Source organism: Parambassis ranga, chromosome 16 (assembly GCF_900634625.1).
Source record: "Parambassis ranga chromosome 16, fParRan2.1, whole genome shotgun sequence".
Classification (NCBI taxonomy): domain Eukaryota; kingdom Metazoa; phylum Chordata; class Actinopteri; family Ambassidae; genus Parambassis; species Parambassis ranga.
In genome coordinates, this window is record NC_041036.1 from 4913477 (window position 1) to 4930511 (window position 17035).

The 17035-nt window shown below is 40.9% G+C and overlaps 1 protein-coding gene and 1 long non-coding RNA gene across 2 annotated transcripts; one reads left to right on the top strand and one right to left on the bottom strand.

Annotated features, from left to right (window-relative positions):
• Positions 1–1127: 1127 nt before the first annotated feature.
• LOC114448868 (uncharacterized) lies at positions 1128–7568 on the top strand. The gene is made up of 5 exons (XR_003671924.1): positions 1128–1299; positions 2555–2706; positions 5852–5901; positions 6112–7387; positions 7477–7568. It is a non-coding gene; the product is annotated as an uncharacterized LOC114448868 (long non-coding RNA).
• On the bottom strand, positions 3546–15669 carry fbxl4 (F-box and leucine-rich repeat protein 4). Its single transcript, XM_028426082.1, has 9 exons — positions 15553–15669; positions 13756–14371; positions 12539–12869; positions 11385–11629; positions 10914–11127; positions 9026–9097; positions 7506–7630; positions 7147–7334; positions 3546–6489 (listed from the first exon to the last, which is right to left on the bottom strand). The coding sequence occupies exons 2-9, from the start codon at positions 14250–14252 to the stop codon at positions 6326–6328; spliced, it is 1836 nt and encodes a 611-aa protein (XP_028281883.1). The 5' UTR covers positions 14253–14371; positions 15553–15669; the 3' UTR covers positions 3546–6325.
• Positions 15670–17035: the final 1366 nt, after the last annotated feature.

The window sequence follows — 17035 nt, forward strand, 5'->3', positions numbered from 1 at the left end:
CTTAAGTACACAAATGCGCGTGTGCGTTCATTTGTAAACGAGTTATTGTTTAATTATAACTTCACATGAACTTTGCTGATCAGTGGGGCGAATCGTGTCTCCCCTTCAGCGGATAATTATTCGGGCTATAATTGCTCGGCCCTGTTTGTGAAATATGCTTATCTCTCAGCAAGGCCATCTCATGCACACAGCGTGTGTGTGCAGACCCTCAGGGAGACCCACCAGGAGGCCCTGAGTGGGTCTGTGGACAGACACCTTAAGTTCACAACATAAAAGATGATTAAAAAAATCTGACAAAATGACAAGAGGTGGGAAATAACTAAATGTGTTTATTTCAACTTCTTTTGTTTTGAGAAACTTTATTCCAAGACATTTCAAAATAAAATGGGCATTTGATATTTTAGAAGTTGCAGGTTGAGTTTAAGAATAATCAGCAAATAAATTATGGTTTAATAACAAAAGTCTTCATTGAATTCCTTGATTAAAAAAACTCTTTGGATAAATATATAAACAAGTTAAATAAACAGCCAATAATATATCATTTAGTTCCTATACTAAATAAAATTAGCCTATTTATGCACAGACTTTTATTTGCAATTAGCTTAAGTGTAAGAACTTTTCTTCCAGTAAAAATAAGCTCCAGGCCAGATTGACAATACACCTTTGATTTAGGAGGACAATGGTGCTTAAACTAGTCTGACACAGGTAATAATGCAGGACTTAGTTGATGCTGCAGAATTCGTAATCATCATATATGTACTTTTAATTTTTTTTTTAATCTTACAGCAATACTATAGAGTTTTTCCTCCAAACTGTATTTCCAAAATGTTTTAGGCAACTTCAAGTTTCGGGTAGGAACCCGTACCTATAAAGGACTACAAAATTTACTTTATGGCACACGTCACATCTGCAAGTGAAGTGGAGTTGGCAGCAAAGTTTCAAAAGTCATGGCTGAAGCTGCAAATAAAGTTAAAGAGTTAAAATAAGCGAGAAGTCCATTCTTTAAATCCACTCGGTCATTTATTTGCGCTGTTTTGAGAGCAAAGCCATGAACCTGTCACCGCGGGAGACGTACGCAACGGAACGGCAGACTACTGCGCATGCGCACATCCTACAGGTATGGCGACTTGTCGTCGAGTCCACGCAGAGCGCAAAGACAAACATTCACTCGAATTATCCACAGAAAGTTAAGAAGATAAAGCAAGAGCTCGAACATGGATGAATATCGACCCGGTCAGAGCTGGAAGACGAGGAGGGAGGCCCGGCTGACGGTGACCTGGCGCTGTTACTGCTGGACCAGTAAGTAAAGCTGATTGCTAGCTAGAAGCTAACATGCTAGGTACTTAACGATAGTTCGCACGATATATTTGAGCACACAGCTCCAGCTTTGAAGGAGTTTGCTGCTGTTCTTGGCTGCTAGTCAACATCATTTATTAATATACTTGTAGCAGACAGTAGCGTTCATCAGACTGTAGGAGGACGCTGCCAGCAGGTCCTCCAAACCTCCATAGTGTTGCTTACTAATACGTTGCAGGATTTCTTCCTTGTCTTGACATTCATATGGATTAACACTGAAAAAACCCCATTCAAACAATAGTAATATAAATCAATGCAGCACAGAAAAGGAAAGCTGTCTTGTATTTGTACTTTAAAAGCTTTTCAGACATTTAGTTGTATAGATTATCAGAAATAATGTGTAGACAAAACATTAAATATAATGTATGTTGTAAATTGGCTGGTCTATTGTAAGTCTGGCAGGCTGATGTGCTGTCAGCTAGAAGGAAGCACGAAATTATTTTCACATTCGGAGTTAATATTAAAAGATTTGCTTAATAATAGGGACAAGTAAGAGGCCACATTTCCTGGTGAAGACGTTAAGTTTTGGTTGACAGCACTGAAGTTTTATTTTTTATAATTAGCTTTAAATAACAAACAATGTTCTGCTAGGTCAAACCGGAGAATCTGTTAAAAATGTGAAGAACGTGTTGTTCTTTTGTGAAAGAGGGGCCCTGTGATAATTATGATGATTTACACAGAAATTAGAAGGATGAAACGATGAGAAGATTCTCCAAAAGAATTCCTTCCTCCCTAATCCGTGTCCACTATGAGGCCATGTTGTGTAGTAACAGGCCACAGCTGCCTCAGGTGAAGTTGTAACATGCCTGTAATTCTGCTGCCTTTTGAGGACAACAAACAAGAACTCGATGTAACAAGACACAATTTTTAAAGACAAACAATCATTCTGAGAAACACAGGGATTATACCTGTGCACCATCAGATCGGGTGTCTGAGCAGTCTCTCTGTGTGGTGTCACTTGTTTACAGTAATTACAGCAGGTATCACAGTTTGGCAGCATGTACAAATAAAAGCTGTTATCCTCGTGGATTTAGATGTAGCTAAAGTAACACTGCTTCAAAAAGTCAACTATGGATTTTAGTGCTTAGATGGATTTAAGCATCCGACTGCTGACATTCTCAATATCCTTACAAACAGAAGAGAAATAATACGCTTTAGACTCAGCACTGACAACTGTCATGGATGTCTTCATTATTAGACACTAAGCCGGGAAACCAGAGAAGGAGCATCCAGCCACATAATGATGGGTATCACAGTGAGGCCTTCGTCAGGCAGGTCTGAGGCCTGTCCCAGCCCGAGGAGCGCCCGGAGGAGGCAGACCACTCAGGAGCAGCTGCCATGTTTGTCAAGGTATGCGGTTCTGTCACTCATGTGGTTTATAGAAAGAGAGAGAGAGAGAAAGAACTAAAGCAGGCAGAGGGCAGCTTCGTGTTCCCACCTCCTTAACCCTTCCCCCCAGTTTGCATTTTAACTTTGGATTTATTATTAAGGAACAGTGTTTCCATCCATATACTCTCCCTGCAGATTCATCAAACTGCGTCTGTAAGCTCTTGAAAGACAAATAAAAAGCTGAACTAATTGCTGTGGATCCCCCCTGGATATATCAGCCTCATAGAGTAGCGTGACAGCAAGAAATCAAGCCGTAGCACAGAGCGGAAAGCCTCCATGAATCACGTTTGCATTCACACTCGCATGCAGAGGCGGCGGCGGTGGTGGTGGTGGTGGTGGTGTTAGTGGCTGAGGAATAATCATTGGGGAGGCAGTCCAAATTAATACTTCAGCTGAGGCCGCCTCGTTCTCCGTCATTAGGGCACATTACAGGGCCACAATATACATCATTAAACCAGGCATAAACAATTCATTAAAAGGCCGTTAAGAAGACAAGCTAATGTCACTTCTCCCTGTGGTATTAATAGACTGTAAAATGGCAGAGGGTTAAGGCAAAAAGGATCATTCCACAACAACTATCCAGTCACTCATCCTGACTAATAGCTTCGCTAGTTGTTGTGGATTCAGTAGATGAGCCCACTTTTCTCCCAATCACACTTTACACAACTCACTTATGAAGCCCCAGCATGATACTCTGAGGGTGTATTGTTCACTGAAGCTGATGTTAAAGGAATAAGAGGAACCTTCTAATATCTGCATCCCTATGGGATCAAAACAAAGCTGTAAGAAGCCACACTGAATCAGTCATCAGCCTTTAGTTTTATTTAAAATCTGGAGAAAGTGAAGCACCCAGTTTCATCATGACAGAGGCACAATCTTTCCATACAACAGTGGCTTTCACACTGCAGCACACGGAGGAGGGGGGGGGCATGGTGCATATCCTAACGGGGCATGGCACAAAGTTCAATCACACATCTAGAGTGGGAAAATGCATACTCATTACAGAAAAGCAGGGTCCCCCAAATCACTGAAGGCAGGCTCAAAAATACTGTACACGTACTGAAACAAACTGGCCAAACAGTGACCATTTAAGTACAGTGTTGATTTTGATTGTATGAATGCCAATGCTGCTGTACACAGTATACATTGACAGTGTTTCCACTGTGTTACTACAGTCATTACCAAAGTAATTATATTAAAATGTACTTGAAATTAGTGCCTAGATTTGGGTGGGCCAGACAAATGTGATGTATGTATTTCTTGGCTTCCAGTCACCCAGCTATAATAAGATAATAAGATTTTCAGCTGCAGCTGAAGTAATATTTGCATCATCTGAATAGAGGAGCTGGTGTGTCACACCCATTTAAAAAAAAAAAAAAAAACACACCAACAAAAATAAATATACATTTCAACAAACATATAGTTTTAAAGGAACAGTTTAAATTCCTTTTTTGTCAAATGATCAATATGGGTTTGACTTCTGGACGAGCAATTAAAAGACTGGTCTGGAACATGTTATAGATATCTTAGCAGAACACAGAGACTGGAAGCAGGAAAACTAGCAACACAGAGACTGTAGCAAGTAGCTGTAGGAAACAATTGGAACTCTTAGAATAGGTACTACAGTAATTATACAGTACTGTAAGATTTGTTTCCATTCCCTATAGTATGCTTTTTGTGTTATGCTACACAAAATCATCCCAGTTGTGCTCAAATTTGTATAAAACCAGGGTGAAGAACCTCCAGTCTTTTGTCCTACGCTAGGCTACAGATCTACTTTTTTTTGTGCTAAACTAAGATTTAAAGGTGTACTTCCAGTCCTTGTGCTAAGCTAAGCTAAGCAAAAGCTAATCTAGGTAAATCAAAGAAACAAAAACACTTTTCAAATCATACATTTAGCTTACATATCCATGGATATTGTGTATAAATAACATTTTTACCACACAGGGATTATCAATAAATATAATTTTGCATATTACTTAACATGGCTGATATACAGTATATGGCATATAAACCGGTCAGATACAGACTGGTGACCAGATTCTCGTGTATTACTTTGGTTGAGGATCATAAAAGCAAAGCACTTCACTACAATCTAAACCACTTAGACATCACACACATTCAAACAGGAGTGTAAGGCACGAATATCAACTATTAGCATGTGCTTCAAAGAAAACTTCAAGTTTCTTTAAAAAAAAAACAAACAAAAGAAACGCTTTCCAAGCATTTCTGCCACTCCACAGCTGTGGCTTCATATATTACAAAACGTAAGTAATCAGCAACATATTTTTTTTACAATCATACAATAAATGCAACATTCAACATCCAATTATTTCTATTTTTGTCTGTTACATTAGTGCCAATGAATCTATTGTGTCAGGTGTAAAGGCAGGTAATCACAAACAGGATTCAGTCTGGTGTTACTTTCTGAAAAAAGAAAAAAAAACACCAGTTGTGCTGGTTTTCAGAGTAAAACATATGTTTTAAAAAAAAGATATACAACAATAAATGATATTTATATATAACCCCTGAGTTTGAGAACAAATACTGAGGTCACACTATGTACACTGTCATTTTAACATACTGTTACCAGCTTAATTCACAGCACTCCTCAACAACAGAAATTCGTTTTTAGTAGTCTTGGACACAAAACTGCAGTGTCCCATATCCTGGAATCCAAAGACTTATAATCATTAACGTAATTGAACCATGGACACAAGAAAAGCTGAATTAAGTTTGTGTTTACATGTGCCAGTGACGTCACAAAAAATGTTATGAAACACCCTGTTTCAGTCAAAGATCAGATTTAGTACCTGGAAACAGGCAGGTTCTCTGCAGCATCACCACAAAAGCCTCATGTCTGACACAGGAACATTGATGCATTGAAATAAGAATTATGTCCATATGAAATGTTAATATTCACAACAGCACAGTAAGCATAGCTAGAAAGAATCCCATATGATGTCAGTGGCTAAGCTTGAAGCTAAATGACAGTTATTTGGGTTTTAGAAATGTGTTGCTTCTATGTGCTTTCAATTTAAATGAGTCTGTCTTTGATTTGATGCCTTTAGTGTTTTTACATTTAACTGCTCTTTCACACACACAGGCCATCAGGGAATCTCTGGTGCATGGACAGCTGATGACTCATTACAGCATGTAAGTCTGCACGTTGTGTCCACCGCTGCATGGAGCAGCATTCATCTTCACTTTTTTCATCCAGTCTAAAGTTTATCTAGTAATTGAATCATACAGATGCATTAAACCAGCACATTATTGACAAGGCACTGACCAAGGCCCTGATTTTAGCCAAGTATGTGTCTCATGTCCTTTAATCCTGTGACTCTGAGTCTGCTTGTGTTTTATCAGGACAGCCAAAGAAGCTCCTCACCCAAGTCTTAGTGGTTTTATTTACTGACCGCTAAAAGAAGATCTTGTCCACGATACAGGCAAAAGCAGGTCTGCCATCTCCTCCAGCATCTGACCTCCTGCCTGTGAATCACACCGGGGGCAGTATCTGCTGACAAGCACCTCCCTTCTGCTTACTACCTCTCAGCAGTGGGCAGTGAGATGACGGTAGGGGTCACTGAGTGAAGCTTTTCTTGATTGCCACGTTGGGGAAGAGACCGGTGAGCTCTTGGACGACACGCATGTCTATCTGCGAGCAGAAGGAGACGTCCAGGAGGAGAAGCCGAGGGCATGACTGGAGGAGTTTCTTCAGTGAGGCAGCACTCACCAGCCGTGTACCTGTCCGTTAGAGAAATCACAACAGGGAGAGGAAGACAAGGTAAAAGATGCCTAACGAAAACTTAACGGGAGCAGAACACAATTATTTGTTTCAGTAAAAAATAAGCAGTAGAGTCCAGACCAAAATGGCTTCATTGATGTTGCTACATGTGATTTACTTTCCAACAAACAGACCAATCTAACTACTGAAGCACAACTGAAATTGCCGACACATCACCATAGTTAGCATGAATAAGAATCACGCAAGTGTGCTGTCAAACCCCTCAACTTACGCAACTGGAATTACAGCGCTAGAGCACAGCTGTCACTGCTGTGGTGTGCTGCTGCAACTTTGCTTAGCGAGCAATATTTTATTCATATCAATAATAAGCAGTTTCAGTTTTCTGTTAACTTGGGAGTCAAATGCAAACTTAGGATTCAGCCTCTCACACACATGCCCTCTGTGTGGACAAGCTCAATGACAAATGCAGTATATCACAGCAAAATGCACGTTTCTGGCAGATAATCAGTGACTGGTGTGAGCAATGATCGTACCAACGACAGTAATGCTGATGCTCTGCGCAGTGTCACATTTACAATAACAATTCATTAACAACAATAAGTCAAACTGATGATAACCATCACGAAAAAGTCATTAACATGTGACACATAGCTTACCCAGTATGTCGAGGTGCTGCAGTGAGGGGCAGCTGTTGGCCAGCTCCTCTATGTCTGAGTCGCAGACGGTGCGGTTCGCGGTGAGGAAGAGCTTACGCAGTCGTGGCAGACTGCGGGCGAGGTGCTGGAAACATCCAGTGCTGCTCTGCAGTGTGGGACACCAGCCCAGGTCCAGCTCCTCCAGCATCCTGAGAAACCACAGGAAAGAATCTTGTATTATATCCAGTTTTAACCCTAACATGTAAAAGGTAATGTAACAAACTCAATGTGACCTCTAGTCAATATTTACATTACATGTTGAGAAATGTCCTTTCTTCGGTGGCTTTACAGTAAATAAAGCAGCTGTTATTATCACCTACCTGCATCCTGAGACAAGCTCAGCCAGGCCTCGATCTGTCAGGTTTCTGCAGCGCCACAAGTCCAGAGAGCACAGCGACCGACAGCGAGTGGCTAGCATACTGGCTACCACATCGTAATCCTCGATCTGCAGGAGAGACGGGAGAAACTAGTTACTACACCTGCACATTTTACTTCAGCTTCTATCTCTTTCATGTCACAGTCATAGACTTTTATTAATTTCCCTTTAAGGATGAAAAATAATTCTGGGACCTGGAATGAAGTAATGATTAATTCAGCCAATATTTCCTTCTGACTTTGTCTGTGTATTGTGAACAAACTTTTGAAATGTTGCGATAACAAAATGCTGATTAGCTGTATGGGCTGGCTCCCTGCACATAACCTTGCTTCCTCAAGAGTGCAGGAGAATAAAGTACTTGGAGAAAATGCCTTCATCAAAAAGAAAAAAGAAAAGTTTTTCAGGGAACTGATTTGTGTTTGTGAGCGTGTTATTGTTCTTTGGTGTCAGGTAATGTTGGCCATATTTCATCCTTTCATCCAAAGATGAAAGCAAAGAAATGCAATTTAACTAAGCAGCCAGTGCAGGCACCTTACCCACAGATATGACAGTGTGCAGAGCATTTTTCATAGTTAGCAGTGGATGGATATTCAGACTTTGGCAGAAGAAGTTGATGTTTTTCATGATTTTTCATTGTCAAATGTTGCATAACTTCATATCTATTCATGACAGCTATGCCTTAAGAAAGCACAGGATGAAGCTGCCCATAAAATGCTGGATCTCCATTCACATTCTATTTGCATCAATAGTATTTCAATTAGTTATCAACTGAGTCATTGTGTCTATTACAAATAAATAAAACTAAAAAAAGACAATGTGTTCAGCTTGAAATATCTTTTCGTTGTTTTCTAGCATGTCCTTGGTACTGTTCTATTAAGTGTCTGTTCAACAGAACATTTCATTGGCCCATTGGGTTAGCTTAGCTAGGCTTATTGAAAAACTTTAACAGCTAGCTTGGCTCTCAAAGATCAAAATGTTGCTGTTTACTTTACACTTGTGATGCCTTAATACCACTTTCTCATGTCCGACCCTGATACTGATACTGCAACCTTGACCATCTGCTGATACAGATACCACTCAGATACTGTCATCCTCCCTCACTTAAACAACAAAGCTGTTAATAATACATTTGTCTTGATGCAACCCTTTCCATGATGCTTCTGGAAGTCGTCAGTCAGTTAAGTAGGTTTTCCTGCCTTTAAAACACTTGCATGAATTACACTAGGTTTGCTGTTTTTTCCCCTTGAGCTTAAAATGACTTCACGTGGTCGACAGGGCCACTGTTCACATCACACATACAGTTAATCAGTGTTAAATGTCTTGAGAAAGTAAACCAAAGATGGAATTTTTGCCAAGATTTTGGTTTTGCCAATCATTATCACTATCTTGTCTCTTCTCCACACCTCACAAGTTAATTGTTAGCAAGTAACAGTAGTTAACAGAGTGTGTATGACTTAGACTCACCCTCACACAGCTGCCTAGGTTGAGGTGTCTCAGCTCTATGCAGAAAGTCAGGATGCTCAAGATGGCTGTTTGCTGCAGAGAGAACAAGGACAAAGACAAAATATGTTGGTTGGTTAAATGGTCCAAAAATAATGATTTTTCTTTTACTTTATTTTTTAGAATATCACTGCATTGCATTGGAGGCACGTGTTCTACAACACAGTAAACCCCTGACATCTGAAACACATACATTAAAATAACAGTATACGTTTAATGAATAGTTTTAACAGGCCCAGTCATGTCATCCAAAGTTTGTCCTAAGTGATTTCCTTTCGCTACACTTTTGCAAACTCAGGTAACAGTTACAGTATTTAAGGGAATTCAATATTGCACAAGATACTGCAAAGAGATAATTTTTACATCTCCGCACAGACTGAAGCAAAGTGAAGACAAAGACCCCTCCAGTGGCACTGCAGCTAGGATGGGAACTGCCAACACGTGTACCTCAGCAGCAGGAGAAAGTGTCAGACATAAAAGTGAAAGCCTCTTGTGTGTGTGTGTGTGTGTGTGTGTGTGTGAGCTCGACTCAGTCTCTGGTATCTTCATAAACGCCTCTCTCCGGCGAGCTAGCCATTTAATTAGAGCAGTGACAGGGTAATGACAGCTGAGATGTCAGGGCCTCAAACCGACACACAGCTCGCTCTGTCTGCCCGGGTGTAAACAACCTGCAGCATGCTGCCTGGCTGCACCGCAGAAACTCTATACAGCCTCCTGCCCACAATGCCACTCTGGAACAAGACAAACAGTGGGGCGCAACACGAAAACACCAGACAGTGGTTTCACACACCAGGCACGCCTCGACCTGAACACATAAAGTACAGGTCTTTAATGTCTCTCTGGGTTGAGTCGGTTCATCTTAAAAGACAAAAACAAAGAATTAGCTACGCACAGCCCTGTACATAACCATCAAATAAGCAACCAGCGGAGATCAGGAGTTTGAAATTATGGCGTGTTATTTAAGTCAAAACTTTACTGTGTATTTATTTGTTATTAGTGAAGTTATTCAAACCGCAGACTGTGAAGTGGTAAAACTACAGGTCACAAGATGAATCTAAATCTTGGGATGATGAACAGGATCGGAAAAACAATAATTATTATGTTGTTATTATGTATATATGTTTCTAATAAATCAGTCTTCATTAATAATAATCTACAACCTCTGAGGAAGGGTGAGAAGTAACGTTTTGTCTTCTTTCATGTTTTTATAAACTACACTGTTTTCTAATCTAAAATATGTATTGATCATCATCACTGGATCTGTGTGGAGAACGTTTCAATGAATGTTAAATGTTTTAATTGAATGTCTCCTCAGTTTGTGTTTTTGTGCTCATCACATGGGCTTCACCCTTTAATATTTCTACATTTTTTTAGTAGAGGAAATCAGATACCATTTTCAAAATTGTTGCAGAAAAACACATATTTAGAGTCTGTCAGTCAATGTGTTTATCAAGTAGTGACGTAAGTATCCTACAAAGCCATCTATAAACTGACATGGCACGTGGTCCCTAGTACAGAGTTGATCTTTGGTACTTGTATTTCAGATGCAACTGAGGGAGGACATTTGATGATTATATTGAAACCTGAATAAAAGCCCTGAGGTTAGTACCTCACCCAAAAAGTGAAGAAATATATAAACACTGTTGTGCAGTTCTTTTTGATCATACTATAATTTGAAAAATGGAAGGAATGAAACTTAACAATAGCTTAAATAAAGCTATTGTTGGCAATTTATAAAAGACGTCTGACTCTGAGCAACTTTTTTATATTATGAACAACCACACTAACAAATAAAAACCAAGCAACAGTTGACTTGGAGGGGGCAGATGTAAGACCACAGTGGATCTCCTACCTCTATCTTGGTTCTGTAGAGCACCAGCCTGCGAAGCTGTGTAAGTTTGGAGATGTGTGTGAAGGCCTGCGGGTGGAGGCGATCGCAGGAGGACAGATTGAGCTCCTGCAGACTGGGACAGGTTTGAGAGATGACCTCCAGGCAGGCTTCATTCAAGAAGTGGCAGCATGACATTTCCAGGGAGACCAAGTTGAATCCACAGGCCTTCATGAAGCTGGTGAGAGAGAGTGGAAGGTTAGGGGAAAAAAGACAAAAAAATAAATCAGTCCCACACAAGCAACATTCTACTCAGCAGTGTAACATCACTGTTGCTTCTTTCATTTTATTACAAATTACAGTAGAAAGAGTCCATGTTCTTTATCTCAGTATGTTTCTCCTTCAAATTCTTCCGTCTTGTACTTGTGAGTATTTGCTACTTTTCGAAGGTCATTCCTCTGTTTTCTAGCACTTACGGCCCGCTGATTGTCTGACCTGCTGAAGCCCGTCAGGGTGAGAGCTCCACGGTTGCCAGTCCAGGACAGGTTGAGCCTCTGGAGGAGGGTACAGCGGCTCTGCAGGTGTCCCAGAGAGGCGTCACTCAGCCGTGCCCAGTAGGGCTGCAGGCTCAGCTGGGTGTACTGCAACGGGTCGCAGCAGTGCTGGTGCAGCAGCTTACAGCTCTGGGCCAGACGGCAGAGGTCTGGCAGGGTCAGGTGGCTCAGTATTAGCTGGATGAGCTGTGGACGGAAGACGGGGAGAAGGTGAGGAGGGGAGAAAAGGGTAAAATGTGTGGGGAGGGGGAGAGGCAACAAACAGAAGAGGGGCAAACTATATAAGATCTGGCAGAATAACAACAGAATGCAAAGTGTAATATTAGAACATCAGAGAGAAGAGGAACCCAGCGAGGAACACGGAATAGTTAGAGAACAGTACAGAATGTTAATTGTGTCCCCTCTGTCAAGCAGATCTAAATAGTGGTTATCTGGGACACAAAGCACTGATAGCAGGCTCGGTGGCGAGGTGAGCCGGCTTGTTTTGAAACGCGTTCGTACGCCTTTCAAAGAGAAAGAATTACTGTGTGAGTGTGTGTGTGAGTGTGTCGCAGTGAATCAACAATACACTGTGTTCAAGCGGGTATCAGCTGACAGATAATAGCTATATTGTGTTTCTGAAACAAACACACGGCGGTTGTGAAGACTGCTGTTAATGGCAGCGGTTTGGAGAGCAGATAAGAGATGAATATCAAGAGTGCTGCTGGTGATTTTGAAGCTCGCGTCACAGACAACATGATACCTCTGCAAGGCATGAAAATGATTCTGCGTCCGTGAGAGCAGGAAAGTGTCAGAACGTGTCCAAACCACAGTGTGTTTCTGTGGAACACTGGTAAATAGGACGTAAGGGCATATTATGACGATGAGCAGAAGAATTTACTCCGAAAAACAAAAAAGGATTTAGAACACTCAAACTAATCAGCTCTGCTACTATGAGGAAATATCTTAACAGTTGTTAAGATACTAGTAGCAGTCTGAGTGCCATTTAAATGGTCAGTTCAGACCTCTACACAAGACACATTATTGTTTAAAATACAACAGGAACAATTCAGAATAGCAGGAATGCCTGACCACAGCAGTATAGACTGTAATCACCTCATATGGCAGTTTGTCAAAGTAGCCATTTCCAGTCCTCTTCCCGTCTCCACCTTGCCTGAAAGGACCTCCCAAGTCAGAAAGCTCCTCCTCGCTGTCACTCAGGTCGTTAATGTCAATGATGGGCATCTTATAGAGAGCCAGCATGGGCCTCTCTTTTACCCCACGCAGGATAACCGCATCCAGCTCGGTGTAGTAATCCAACAGAGAGCTGTTGACCTCCAGACGCAGGAGATTAGTGGGGAAGCTGATATGCTTGATTTTAGGTGAAAACTGGCGTGCTTGGGGTGTCAGCACCTTTGTGGGCTCTGCCGACCACAAAACCTCCCACCTGGACAAAAGAAGAGTTTGTGTTGTATTTTTCAAGTCAAGTCAAAATCAGCTACAATAGGATTAATTTATACAGGAAGCTTAATCACAGAGTAAAAAGTATATGAAAAAGGCTTGCTATTTAAGATATTGAGTGTGTATCTGCTTCAGTCCACTTGTATCAGTGCATGTCCACACTATCCTACTGTACAGTCAAATCACTACAATGGTGGCACTAAAATACTTCACAACACCTGGCTCTAACTTCTGTCTTACATCTTCAGCTGCTGCCTGACCATTTCTATACATCCAACACAGGATAATATCTGTTGATAAAACCCATTCACACGCCTCATTTACAACTTCAGCCTACTGATTAGAAAAAAAAGAAAGCAATGACTCATTATGGGTAACTAGTGGGCAGATATGAATTACTGTTACTTCCTCCTTATGTTCTTGCTCAGGACATTCTGATATACTTCATAGTGCATAGACTAAAAATACAATACTGTCATGTATGTTTTAATTTTAGTTCATTCTCTTCTGTACTAACCTGTAATGTATGTGCTACTGGATGTCTATCTACTGTATGTCTTTGCACTTATTCCACATCATTATGTACACTTTGATGGCGTTGATAAATCCTTCATAGATTTGGTGAAAACACAAGTGAAGTGACTGATGTAGTATTCCATCTAAAGAAGCCTATAAACAAAGGCCACTAACAGCTCAAGTGACAAAAAGCTTTAACCAACATTTGAGTTTGGCAATATCTCATTTACATATCAATTTGAAAAAGTTAGGATAGAATCTACTTTTAAATTGTGTCGCTTACTGAATGTTTTAGCAGTTTTAATGAAACTAGGGCTAAATAGATTGATGGTTTCTCTGAAGATGTGTGAAATTACCTGATATCAGTTGGAGGGTTCTGGGAGAAGGGATTGTGAGAGCAGGCCAAAATCTGGACGATGGCTCCAGGATAATATGTCTCAAACACCTCTACTGCTGTAGGATAGACAGGCTCCTCGAAGCCCAGCTCAATGTAATCCTGGCTGTAGAAACCCTTAGGGGTGCGGCGAAAAGGCGGCGGAGCACTGGCGCACTGTTCCCACCATTTTCCATAAGCTCTGAATACAGCAGTCTGGGTGAAGTCCCCTGAGCTGGGGTAGACATTGGGAACCCCAGCCAGGTTCCACATAGTGTAGGACATACTATTCTCACTGCCATAGTGGGAGCTAAAGTCCAGAACCTCCTTGGCATACTGCTCCTCCTCCACACTGACTGGCAATGCCGCTCGCTGACCGGATTCCACAGCCCGCCGACTGGTCAGCGCCTCGCCACGAGTCCCACTCCTGGAGCGTCGCCGCAGACAGATATAGTAAAACATGCTCAAGAGGGTTAACATAGGGAACTCTGGGACTGATGGGGACAGTGGGGAAAAATGGACGCTAGAGGGAGGAAGAGCCTCCACCTAGGGCTGGGGATGTACAAAGCGCAGGCTAGCAGCCTGACTGCATGCATGACCTGTGGGTTAGGCAGAGACAAACACAAACAAGAGTAAGAATAGCAAGACAGCAGAGACACCACAGAGTACACCGCCTGCTTGGTCCTGATACAAACTATACAATTTTGAACTCCCAGTTAAGGGGAAAAAACTAAAATTTTGGGGCATCCAACCACAACTTTTTTTGCCTATTTTGAGCTAGACAGCGCTTATAGAGGGGAAGTGTAGCTTAGGATAGAATAAAATACAAAATAGGAGTCCTGCTACACAACTACTTAGCATGCCAAATGAATAATGATACTATCACAGCAGTTATCATGAAAAGGTAGCCCACTGCTGCTGCTTGCACATGATGCTTTTATAACAACATGCAGCCAGTAAGTTTATGGTTAGCAAAACACAACAGCTTGTTATTGGTATCTTGTTACAAAAACAGTGTCTTAAGTGTCATGGGAGACACTGGATAGAACAAACACAGGATACCAGACTGTCAGGTCAGGTCAGGTGTTAAGACACCACTGCAGGATTTTTAGTTTTCATTTACATTGGTTAAAGTCCAGTACATCAGGGAGTGAGCAGAGCTTCTACACAAGACTTAAAGGGACAGACTGTGCTCCAATTGTAAACAAAAGAACAGTCACGTCAGCAGGATTTAAAACGAGACTGGAACCACTGCTATCAGTGCCTACACCAAAGCATCAACTCTACTCTTGCACATACTGAAAAAAGCCACCATAGCTACTCTGGCTAGAGTGTCAGTTAGTTTCATTGAGTCTACACAACATAAGAAGAATTAAAGTTTTACATTTTACAAAGAAATCACATCTGTTTTAATGAAATGTCACCTCATCAACACAAATCCACCGACCTACATTGCCCCAAAACCTAACCTACACTTGAAGAAGCTAACACGACTATATGTTAAGTTAGCTGCTAGTCAGACATTGACTTTCTGGAGACATTCAGTTAAGTAACACGCTGGTATAAAAGGATAAATTATCCAGAAAGGTTAGCCCAGCTAATGTGTTAGCTGCTAAATGGCTGTTGTTGAGAAGCCAGCGTTAGCCTGCTAGCCTGCTAGCCTGCTAGCCTACAGACAAGCTGAGCTGCCAAAACATTACTGTTAGCGTCGGTGTGGCAGCTCTAAAAACCCAAACAAACACCGAGTTCAAAACATAATTTCAATTTACGTTTAACGTACATCGATATATCCATTCATGGGGAGGAATAGCCTACTGTCTTTAGCCTTTATCAGGATATTTCAAAGGTCCAAATTACATTCCTGCCGTGTACCCTGTGATGCCTTCATGAGCATTTGGGAAATGCAACACTCGTTCAGGGCACGTCAAAACTAAACGTAGCCAACGATCTAAAAAATAATACGTGTAATGTCGATGCTTTAAATATGATACATTTTCCAGAATGTTTACATAAAAACACAACTTTTTGTAAATGTCAATGCTCGTACAGTCAATTAAAGATACAATTCTGAATACATGTCTATCATTTCTACCGCTACATAAGTAGCTCACCTTCGCTAAAATAAAATAACAAATTTGTCGACAAATAAACTTGACAGATATTTGAAATGGCTACTGCTACTGGAGACGGTAGACAACCGAAAGGGAAAGTTACTAAGGACATTAAAAGCCGCATCATTGCCGTTCAACAAATTATCAACATCCGGCCAGCCGTCCCTTACAGTAAAGGATTATGGGAAACGTAGTTCACAGGTATCAAGCTGTGAGAGGCAGGATATCTAACACAGAATTTATGTAGGCGATACTGTTACAGTTGTATTAATTCATAATAAAAGGTTTAAAATATGCAACTAAAAATAAAAACAGCCAGACGAGAAAATAATGTTTACAGAATCATTTAACCTTGTATATCATTTTCAAATAAACCAGTAAACATTTAGCCATCTTTTGTTAGACCAATTGTAGCCTACATTTTAACATTTCTGCAGATATTAAGAAAACTATTATGTTGTTTTAGTGTTTGCTTTGAGAGACTCAGACAGCTGTCTCAAAGTCAAAGGGCATCACTACCTCCAACTTCTTTATTGAATGTTTTTCCATTTTTCAGAAATAAAGAAGACCTAGAGGATGTTTGATGAACTTAGTACAGAAAAAATAGACAAATGTTACGCCTGATGTGCTGCCAGATTGATGCCACTTTGTGTGTCTTACTCCTCAAAAACACCCAAAGATTCACTCTCATCTCTCAAATTGATTATTTCATGCACACACTAAACCTAATATCTCCTGATAATTCAGAGCCTGGTGCATCTTGTGCATGGTGGTGGACACATTTTGGCTGCCATTTGCTCCGATGAATGACTTATTATTTGCTTTTTCTACTACAGAGCACACAGGCTGTATTCAAAACCAAAAGAGCCGAGCATCTCCACAGAGCCACAGGCGACCAATCACCAATCGAGTCAGGCTCTCATTAGAGGGCGTCCATTGTGGGTGACAAGAGGAGATAATTACCTCTGACTACAAGAGCTCTTGCTCTCTTTCTCCCACTGGCAACAATGCTTAGACAATCACAGAGTGTGTGGATCACTTTAGAGATAAAAATAGATCCAGTGTTACTAAATATGTCTATTTTGATAGGAAAGGGGCTTTGGTTGTTATAGATTATATTGAATAGTGCAATGCATTGTGTCTGCTGCTGCT

Bases quoted from the DNA above. Each gene is read 5' to 3' on its own strand.
- fbxl4 (XM_028426082.1), bottom strand. From the start codon at position 14,252: ATGTTAACCCTCTTGAGCATGTTTTACTATATCTGTCTGCGGCGACGC. The intron at 11,630-12,538 runs GTGATTACAGTC...TTCCGTCCACAG, and splicing joins TTGACAAACTGCCATATGAG to CTCATCCAGCTAATACTGAG. The intron at 9,098-10,913 runs GTAGGAGATCCA...TTCTCTCTGCAG, and splicing joins TCTACAGAACCAAGATAGAG to CAAACAGCCATCTTGAGCAT.